Genomic DNA, 11,233 nt, shown 5'->3' on the forward strand with positions numbered 1-11,233 from the left:
CCTGGGGGTCTTTAAGAGGAGGCTGGATGAACACCTTGCTGGGGTCATTTGACCCCAGTACTTTTTGCTGCCATGGCAGGGAGTCAGACTTGATGATCTGCTCAGGTCCCTTCCAACCCTGCCAACTATGAAACTATCTGCTGGTTAGGGAACTCTTCTAGGAAGTGAAAGATGTGGATTTAAGTCTCCTGAGGCAGAGGTGGGCCAATAACCCAGGCCTCCCACTTCCAGGGCACTAAGTGAAGAGGCTGCTGATGCCACCACCATAACTATTTCTGTAATGAACTGAAGCTGGTGTGAACTGTAATGAAGCTGGTGTGGAACAGTTGCTAAGCTTGCTTTATGCTCTGTCACTAACTAAAGACTCGGGGACTTAGATACATGCCAGACTCCTTCCACACAGATTATGATTACAAAGGATGTTAGATGGGAGTTAGGTACCTAGATGGCTAACCTGGGTTGCTTCTGAGTGTACACAACAGCTTAGGTCTCAGCACCTAACAATCATTTCTAGCCAAAATGAAGATGCCTAATGAATCTAGTTACCTAAGCAGTTTTGTAGCTGTTTGAGTGGGGTTACTTTGGATTGCTTTTTTTGGCTTAAGATGCCAGCAACTTGGAACCACTTCTAAATTACTACCAACTTCTTTTTCAGTATATCCACCAGCAAAACCACCCATATAAACACTATATATATGATTATTGAGGAAATAAACAAAAATATGCATATGCACAAAAACACAAACACAGAAGCTGAAGCATGGGAAAAATATCAGACCTTTCCAAACTGTGGATGCTGAGCAGGGTAGGACCCAGAGAGTTTTCATGAATGGGTTTGTGTTGTCCTGCTTCAAAGTGGCCAGTGGTGTCCCTCAGGGGTCTGTGCTTGGACTGGTGCTTTTCAACATCTTTATCAATTATTTGGATGGGGGAGTGAAAAGCTCTCCAGTCAAGTTCGCAGACAACACCAAGTTATGGGGCAGTGTGGTCATGTCAGAAGATAGGTTGCAGAAACAGGAGGACCTGGACAGGCTTGAGAGTTGGGCAGACTGAAACCAGATGAAGTTTAACACTTCCAAGTGTTAGGTGCTCCATCTGGGGGCAAACAACCCTCATCATACATACAGGCTTGGTGGTGACAGCTTGACTTGCACCACGGCCGAAAGGGACCTAGGGGTAATGACTGACCATCGCATGAATATGACCTGTCAGTGCCAGACAGTGGTCAGCAGAGCAAATAACATGCTGGTATGCATCAACCAATGCATCTCTTGTAAAACTAAGGAAGTGATACTCCCACTGTACCCAGCAGTGGTGCGACCCCAGTTGGAGTAGTGTGTCCAGTTCTGGGTGCCGCACTTCAATAAGTACATGAAAAAATCTTGAGAGGGTCCAGAAAAGAGCCACCCATATGATCAGGGACTTGCAAGGCAAGCCATACGAGGAAAGGCTGAGGGACCTGGGCCTCTTTAGCCTAAAAAAGAGAAGGTTTAGAGGGGACTTGATAGCAACTTACTGCTATATCAGAGGAGTGCATCAGGAGCTCGGTGAACAACTGTTCACAAGGGCACCCCTGGGGAAGACCAGGACCAATGGATACAAACTCCAGGAAGGCCACTTCATGTTTAATACCAGGGAAAACTCCTTCATAGCCAGGGTGTCCAGACTGTGGAACAAACTCCCTCCAGAGGTGGTGCAGTCACCTGCCCTGGAGGTTTTCAAGAGAAGACTAGACAGTTAACTCACTGGGGTCACCTAACACCAGTTGTCTTCCTGCCTAGAGCGGGGGGGCTGGACCCAATAATCTGCAAGGTCCCTTCCTGCCCCTAACAATCTATTAAACTGAATTTTAAAAAAAAAATTTAAATTAACCTAAACGTAAAGCTTCAGTTAAATCCAAGTTAACAACTTCCAGTACATGAATTAACATTTGACAGCCTCTGTCTCAGGAAAACCACTGTTGTCAAACACTACTGGTTGAGAGTGTGCAGAAGACTAGATTGTGCTTGGCAAAGGGATATATTTTGCATTTAACTTTTTGGTTCCATCAACTGCTCTACTGCAAGTAACTTAATCTGTATCTAAATTCACACATTTTAAGTAGCTGAAAAGTAAGTAAAACATTTCCTGCGAATGTAAGACCATATCTTACTGCTTCTAAAATTAAGTAGCCATACTTCCTAAATCAAGGACCATAGGCACCAGTAAGACCAATTGAGAAGACATTTTTTACTATTAATATAGTGCAAAAGGAAATGATATGTTAATCCTGTTGAGGAGTCTGCCAGCCTCCTAAATTTAGTATCATATAGTACCTGTCTAATTATAGGAGTCTTTTTGAAGCATCTGAACCAATTCTGGAGCCCAAGACAGTTGGGAAGTAAAATGGACCTGTCCTTCCATCAAGGTAACTGTAAGGTTCACTTGCCATGTTAATAAATCCAGACTTTTCCCTTAGCTACTTGCATGCAGCTCTCATTGGGAGTTACTGACTATGTAGAATTTGGAGTGTAACCAACTATTTTGAACCAATCAAAGTTTTGCTCTGTGGAAAGGGCCTGTTTGTTTAGAATCTGCAGCAAGAAGTTCTGTTTGAAAGTTGTTAACATGCTTACAGATAATTGTAGGACAGTATTATTACGAACAAAATGCCAGCCTCGCAATGTAGAAGATTTAGAAGAATGCATTTCTTATAGGAGCAAAACTGTATTAAAACTTTTCACTTCATGGGGAAATACGTGGGTTTTTACCTCTCAAGTTACTCTAACAATTTCCTCCAGGAGAAAAGTTACTTGCAACTTTTAACTCTTCCACAGCAACAACAGCTGGCAAACTAGTGCCTGCAGAGTGCATTTTCCAAAGAGGTGTGTTATTTAAAAATAATGAAATTCAAGAGAATATGAAAAGAGACCGGAGTACTGTAAGGAGTCATGTGTAGGAAGGAGGGCCCTGTGGTGCAATGTGCTGGACACAAACACAACAAAAAAGATGGGTCTGTTCCAAAGATCTTAGAATGAAACCATCGGGGGGAAAAACGAAACAGATGGATTCAGACAAACAGAAAAGTACAAGGCCACCATGAGACATTAGCGTGACAGGAAAGGGTCAAAACATACTGGCAGCCCAGGTGTTGTCAAGATTTTTGGAAGGTCTCACAGCAAAGGAGAATTTTAATACAAGTTTGGGAGGAGAGTAACAAGGCAGCTTTACAGATGTTTCTGGGCAGCTCCACCAAGGCATAAAAGGAAGCATGGTGCTCATTTGAAAAATCTAGCAAGAAGATGGTGAAGGTTGGCAGCATCTTTCTTATGGAATTCCCTATGAAACTCCATAATGCTCAGGTTAGATACTCGGGTGGGATTACCCCTACATGTTTCAAGCTGACATTATAAATAAAGTTTTCAAAGCCTTCAGGATGCACTGAGTTTTCCTGAAATCCTCACACTGTATTCTTTTAGAAAAGTGCTACCTATATCTTATTTTCTAACTGCTGAGTTAGTTGTGCCTCACCTATCAAAGCAGGGCTGGGTGTAGCATAACAAGATCCACAGCATTCAGATAAATGCAGATAACAGCTGTCTAATACTGCTGTAATCAGGACACCTTAGTAAATATGAGAGAGTGCTGATTTTATGACAGCAAATAGTTTACCAAAGTTGCATAAACAAACAATATGAAAAACAAAGATTTCCCTGTACCTGATTTGTGTTGGAGATATTTAATAATTAAGCAGGTGGACTCTGAAGGTGATCTTATCGCTTTCTATCCCCTATTTGAATCAGCCACTACAAGTTTGCTAAAAATAGTTTCCTAAAAATCTAATCTGAGCAAATGAACACTTACAGTTGTTAGTGCTAAAGAGCCATACAGTTTTTTAACACAAACTCCCTGCCAAGCAACTCACATTCTGGCACAGAAAACACCATACATCATCTGTCGGCACCAGCCACATTATGAAGGTCTTCTCTCATTCAAGTGAGAATGAAACAATTATACAGTCACAAATGCTCCCTGCTTCTTCATGAAAAGTGGAAGGAATATTTATGTTAAAGAATCAGCCATTGTCTTCTTCTAGCCAACTTAACGGGTATCTCCACCACCCCCATGGTACACTTCCTGCCTAGAGCAAATGTACTAATACCTTGACTATAGAGTATAAAGCTAAGGTTTAGAGGAACACAATACAGAATACATAATGACTATGCCTGTACAGCTGTACCTTTAAAGCTTTATTCTTGCCTGGGTGACTTAGAACAGGGGCGAGCAATTATTTTGGGCAGCGGGCCGCTTACTGAGTTTTGGCAAGCCATCAAGGGGCACATGACAGGCAGCCCAGGGCAGATAAATATTAATTTTCTAAATTTTTTAGGGGCCCCGCGGGCTGGATAGAATGGCCTGGCGGGCCACATCTGGCCCCCAGGCTGCATTTTGCCCACCCCTGGCTTAGAATATAGAACAGGACAATGCACATTTTAAAAAACACCAGTCTCTCTACAAATGGTCCCAAACATTATGTTAAGTATTCTAGTATTTACAGTTTGGGTGGCAAACTTTTGTAGTAGTAAAGTAACTATTAACAAGGGTGAAAGCCAAATTTGTCCTTGTACCTGGAATCCTAGGAGAACAACAACAAGCTTTTAGCTAGCCATTCATTTAAGCATAAATAACTGAGTCAATCAACATTTTTTCAAAAGCTCCTTAAGGTCCAACAGTGTATAAAATATCTAGAGAAGCAGAATTGAAAAGTGCAAAACTGCCAGTGCCCATCACAGCTGTTCCTTCTAATCTTGCATTCTACAGGTTTTAAGCTATGAGTCTCTTGACAATCTCTTTTCCCCAAAAACAAAAATCACTCCTTACAAAATGCATGACAAATCTGCATGAAAAAATCTTCATCTCAGACATTTGAATTTCTAATGGTATCTGAAATTCACATAGGATCACATAAATGATCTATGCTATAAACTTTTATTTATGGTCATCATACCAGAGTAATATAGAATGTATTAGTTCAATATATCAAAAGACTACAAGACTTTATAACTACTTGCTTTACTTCTATAAACAATGATATGCACTGGGTTTCTAACCCACTAACTAGAGATTCTAGGGAAAAACAATGATAGTCTTACTGGATCACTCACTTGGGGATCGATCCTATGTCATCTCTATACACCTAAGTGAAATGTATGTAGCTATGTAAATGCCCTTCTGACATACACACCCAGTTTGGGCATCAGTGTAGCTATGCTTGTTCTATGGATCCCTTCAAAGCATGCCCTGTATACTGAACTCTGAATAGCTGCCCTCAGGGAACAGAAGATCCTAGGCATGAGGGTGGAGGCAGAGAACCCCCCAGGTATTACCCCAAAGCCTAGTAGTTAGGGCACTTCCCTGGGAGCAAGAGACTGAGTTTCAGGTCCCCCTCACTCAAAGTGAGTTTGAACCTGCATCTTCTGCTTCCCAGAAAAGTGCTATAACCAACAAACATTGCCCAGACCTCTCTCTAGCCCTTCTTTTGAAGCTAGTCATTTACTTCTCCTTCTCCTACATGCACTCACAAGTAGCAATGCACACAAAATCCCAGTCTGTCACTGATACTAATTAAATCCAAACTACACAAGAGCCGGAAATTACCATCACATGGCTACTCCATTGCTATTCAGGCATGTAAAGCTGAAAGAGGATTTAGCCCTTAATAATTTTGGTAACAAATCTATCCTAACTTTTCCCTGTTCAGCTGCTTGCTTCTACCATGGTCAGCTCCAAGTTGTGAGTAGCTTGAATACATTTCCTTCAAACCTGAAATCAGTCCAACTACAAAAATCAGCCTTAGCAAGCCAGGAGTTTCCAGGTCACTTAGAACAAAGTTGCTGTGCCAAGCAGCAGCACCTTCAAGTATACTACACTGCACCATGTGAGCTGCATCCTGAAACAGGAAAAGTATGGTTGTGCTTGTATGGTACTAGGGGAAGGTTAATTAGCACTGCTGAGTGACAGCACCAATTAGCCTCTCTCCAAGCTCATTACCTTGCACTCAGCATGGCCCAAATGCAAATACTGCACTGCCTTCTGAACCAAAGCAGTATAGGTTTGTAGGGGTTGCTGCTTGGCATGGGGAGTCTGCCATGCACACATGACTTTAGCTTCAGGTTGGGCTAAGGACATAACCTTCCACAGAGCAGACAGTCCTTAAGGTTTGGCTACTCAGTGGAGCACAAGAGACAAATCTTCTATGCAAGGATTAAGGACATTTTTACACTCTGCACTTAAGGACCTAAAGGAAAATTGCTCTTGGGAATGAGAATTGCCTCACACTGGTCTTTAGGGATGGTCGACAAGGAAGAAAAGAGTTTGGTGTATAATCCCAAAAGACAGCGCACAGGGGGTGCATCTACATGTGCATTAATTTGCTTTTTCTAATGTGCAATAAATTTAGTACCTCCTAGGTGAGGTACTAAATGTATGTGCATTAGGCTACACTAATGCACAGTAGCACATTTGCACACTTTTTTAGTGATACTTAATGCACAGTAAACTATTTTACTGTGCATTAGCCTAATGTCATGTTTTTTTACATGATGCTTTAATGTGCAGTAGACTATTTTACTGTGCATTAAAGTGCATGTGTAGGCATGCCCAGTGTGTCCTACTCCTCAAGTCCAAAGAGCTCAGAGAGAGAGCCTACCTCCTGAAAAACAGTAAGTTCCACTGGTTTCTATAGACTGCTGAGCCTCAAAACAATTCTCACCGCTTAGGTGAGTAGTTAAATGTCAGTTTGACCTACGTGCTTCATCCTTTTGTGAGGTATTAGGAAAACTACATTTCAAGCTTTAGCCAAGACAATGAGGCTGCCAGTTGTTCCAGTATACCATTCAATGGTGAAGTATAAGATACGCTGAGGGCACGTACCTTAAAAATTTGTACAGATACTGACGACTGCAAGCTGACCACGAGAATACCCCATTGTGTCCTGCTAAGGTGGGTGACATGATATTACCTTCAGACTTTTTGCACATGTTTCCTTCTCCATCATGGATCATACCAAAGCTGCAAGAGATGAGACACACTCACCATAAAATGAACCATATAAGATCTGAGTACCTGCACATTCATGTGTGTAACGAGACACTCATTTACTATTTTTTCCACAAGATCACTATCCTATGCAGTGCACAGAATGGCTCTGCAGCAGGAATGAATGGAGGGTCATGCAGTGAAAGAGGGCCCCTTGTGTTTTTTGCAGGAGGTAGAACATGAAGAGCACATGAAGCAAGATAGTACAGAAAGAGGAAGGTTGGTCTCATGGTTGAATCATAAAGAAGTAGGGCTGGAAGGGACCTCAACAGGTCATCCAACCCCCTGCCTGAGGCAGGATTATCCCTATCCAAGCCATTCTATACAAATCCAGTGTCTAACCTGTTAGCAAAGCTACACAAATAGAATGTTTCCCTCGAGAAGTGGATTCTAATTCTATTACTGCTTCTGCCATAGGGTTTTGTGTGCTGATAGCAACAGACTTAGGCCACATTTTTCATCCACTGCCTAAGAACTTCAGAACTGTGTCCACAGATAGCAATAACAATCATTTAAAATTATGGTTAAACACAAATCAACATCAACGGCCCTTGGAGCTGTGACAGTTTGTGGGACATCAAGCAAGAAACCAGGTACATGCCCCAAAGCTGGCAGACATGAGATGATGAAGCTATACAAGGTACTAAAAACTGTGTTGCTTTGAGCAGGCCACTTTTACTGGAGTTGCCAAAGGCTGGCTTTAGCAATTCTGAATGAACTGCAGTGTACAATGAGAACCATGGTTTAGTACTTTGATTGAGTGGGGCCAGACTACTTGTAATAAGTTACCAATCCAAACCTAACCTCACAGCTCTTGAGCCTTAAAAACTTTTATTTAACTAATTCAATTGCTGACACACAAATAAAAATGTCTCTGAACTCAGTAAAATAAATGCACAGAACCTTCTTGTAATGCATTCACACTTACTTATGGCCAGATTCATGAGCAATAGTAAAAGCTAGTCCAAGCCCAGTGTCTTCATTAACAGTGCAGCTGCGATATTTACTACACATTCCACTAATTGGTGCAAATCCTATTGAACAGAAGAATAAAATGTATATTATTACATATTTAGATCACAAGATTTTGGTTTGCTACCATTATAGCTTTAAAAGTCACTTTGGTAAATGGCTCCTCTAGAATGGTGCAGACAGAAATACAGCTCCCCAGTATAACTCATGGTGTTTCACAGAAAGCACTGTGAGTTAGACCAACTTTCCCAGCCCAACAGATGTTCACTGTTGGGTCCTGAGGGTGTGGAAATTGAGCTCCAATTTGGAGCCAATCCAGCAAGAGAGGCTGCATGTCTGTAGCCTCATCCCCTAGCTCTGCACACATCTTCCCCTCCCCACCAGCCTCTGGTACTGTCTGCAGGATGGGAGGGAGGAAAAGGGAAGGGAAGAGAGGGAACTTGGGTTGGTGTTTGCCCAGCCTATGCTGGAGGGGGGAGAGGGGTGGAATGGAGCCCCACAAGACATTACAGTCTATACCGGTAACAGGACAGAAGTTCAGAACACAAAACTGGTCTATGCACGTAACAGAACAGAAGCTCTGCACACACAGACTGGTTTAAAAATGGAGGAACCCAGTCTAAGACATGCACTCCCCCCCCCACAAGGTAGAATGTGCATTCTGTTTTTCTATGAACAACATAAGCTATACGGGCAAAAAGACTCTTGCCAGTATAAGCTGTATCTATCTGGGAGGGGGTTTTGCTTGTATAGATATGTCAATCAAGGATAAAATATTTTCCCACCCAAGCAATGATCTATGGCATCAAAACTCTGTATTGTAGACCCATGTGTCCCAATACCCACTGGGACAGTTTATCTTCAACAACCTGTACTAGCAACCAATTGCATTTCACCCTCATTGCTGGATTGGTTGTTCTGTAAGGGCACAATAACATGTTCTCTAACAGATTTCCAGGAAATAAATATATAAGTCTTTGTTTTTCATGAATATGGTGTTAAAGACCTGCCAGTGAAAGTATAGGATCTTGTATATCCTGGGCTTCAGAGATGCATACATGAATGTGGCCAAGATTATATATTTTCATAAAACTAGAACATTTCATTACAACACAATTGTAAAAAAAAAAAAAATGCCCCACTGCTTCCCTCATCACAGTGGCACCTGAATCTTTTTGCCAAGGCTGGAAACAGGCTAAGAAATAAGTACTCAAGATTTACTTCTAAGGCGGTAATATAAAGGCACTGGTAAAACTTACAAGCACCTGAAAAATTTTAGAGCATAACAAATACACACTCTGTTGTGCTACCTCTTCCCTCCAAAAATCTTTTTCTTGTGAATTTCAACACAGCTAAAATAGTGTTCAAACATGATTATATCAACCTCAACAGCTTCTACAAGGATGTGTTCCAAGTTCTCAGCTGAGCTATCAAGCCAGGTTCAAGATGTAATGCATGAATAAAAATACAGATTTAAGTACTTGTCCATGACTTCAAGTTATAAAATGGGTCAGGGCTGACACCCCTGTGATTGTTGATGACTGGACAGCAATGACTCACCTAATGTGTCACATGGCTCATTCTTCCAAGAACATATATCGAGGCCAGTCAGTAGAACAGCATGGTCATGGCGACTTCCATCTTTCCCCACCAGCCCAGACTGCCACTGACAGAAACTACTCAGTGTATGGTCGGCATGGTGACTAATCACAAGCCCTGGCTGCTCAAAGAGATGGAGAGATTGTTAAAAACATTTGAAAGACTCCTATACATTAACCTTTTTTTCCTGGTATCAAGAGACTCATACTTGGGTGAAGCAGCAGGAGACAGGAAAACATGGTGTAACACAATGCACTGCAACCTCCTGCCTATGTGGTCTTGGGTTTCAGATCTCAAGTTAGAACTAATCTCATTTTTTACCTCATTGGAGCACATCACAAAACATCATGCAGTCAGCAATAATCCAGGACAACCTTTACATTTTGCTCAAGAGATTTTCCCAAACCAGGAAAATAGTGGTAGTGAGTATCAAAACTAAGGGGTAGCAGCAGAAGGGAGCAAAGGCTTAAACATCATCTGCTCATGACAAACTTGAATTGAACTACTATTGTGAGTATCAACTGACTCACAATTAACTATAGGGAAAAAACTATACAGAAGTACACCTGATTGAAAGAAGGAAAATATTTCTGAAAAAACCAGAAGAGTCATTTCACTCTGATAGTTTTGAAAAAGAACAGTTTTTATCAACATTTTTCAATTATATCAGTTTTCAGTTTTTCTTCTCCCTTCCTTCCCTATGTTCACCCCTCTGCAATGTTTTTCTCCTTTTCCCCTTCTCCTTTCCACCCTTTAAAAAATTTTTCACAAAAAATTCAAAAATACAAGACATTCATGAAGTATTTTGATTCAAGGAAAACACTATCATTGTGTCTATGTTAAATTCTAAAAGGATCTAGAGTAGTATATCATGTAATTCAGGTGTCTACAAAGTTTACCTTTACTTCAAAGTCACGTAAAGCTGATCTAAATACTAGGCATTTTAAATTTAGATAGGGCAGCATACTATGCATGCTTGTGCTAGTAATTTCAAGGAAAATTATATTAATTAAAGTTAACACAGGTGTATGATCAAAAGATAGACCCTCTTACTCTTTTCAAGTTGGACAGGTTCCAAATGAGAAAAGTTTTAAAATACGAAATAATTAAGGTGCCACTTAAGAAGTGCTGATTGATCAGCAACTAAATATGAAGTGACATTAAAATAAAAATTGTGTGCTCTACTTCAGTCATAATGATTAAGAACTAAAACAGAGAGACCCAGGGGAAAAGAGTAGAGAGGTTAAAGTTCCTGTAAGTACACTATTTACTGCAAAGTATTGAAGAGGTTTCTTAGATATTCAGCTTCAAAAGAGAGGTAATACTGAATTAACATGAGCCTTTTAGCACTGGTTTCAGTCATAAAAAAAATGTCACTCTTGTGCAAGATTTCACATAATTTTCCAGAAAAACAGGGGGAAACAGATGCCATTAAGCTGAGAATGGAGTCTTATTATTGTCATTCCGGTTTTTAGTTATCTTTAAAAAGTTAAACCATTTTTCCTGGGCTAACCTCAAAGCTTAGAGTATCCTGTAGTGTGTGTGGGGGGGTACCCTAAGAGACTGATGCCCCCTCCCCACCCCC

General features: G+C 41.1%; 1 protein-coding gene across 1 annotated transcript in view; it reads right to left on the reverse strand.

Moving 5' to 3' along the window:
• Positions 1-11,233, reverse strand: part of LOC109301575 (A disintegrin and metalloproteinase with thrombospondin motifs 16-like) — a 32,972-nt gene that overhangs the window by 5,780 nt on the left and 15,959 nt on the right. Inside the window, exons 5-7 of the mRNA XM_019522810.1 lie at positions 9,610-9,769; positions 8,006-8,111; positions 6,913-7,050 (exon numbers count right to left, since the gene is read on the reverse strand). Of these exons, the coding sequence (XP_019378355.1) occupies positions 6,913-7,050; positions 8,006-8,111; positions 9,610-9,769 (404 nt within the window). The remainder of the gene's footprint in view (positions 1-6,912; positions 7,051-8,005; positions 8,112-9,609; positions 9,770-11,233) is intronic.

Source organism: Gavialis gangeticus, unplaced genomic scaffold (genome assembly GCF_001723915.1).
Source record: "Gavialis gangeticus isolate Ggan-Ray unplaced genomic scaffold, GavGan_comp1, whole genome shotgun sequence".
In the NCBI taxonomy this organism is placed as follows: Eukaryota; Metazoa; Chordata; order Crocodylia; family Gavialidae; genus Gavialis; species Gavialis gangeticus.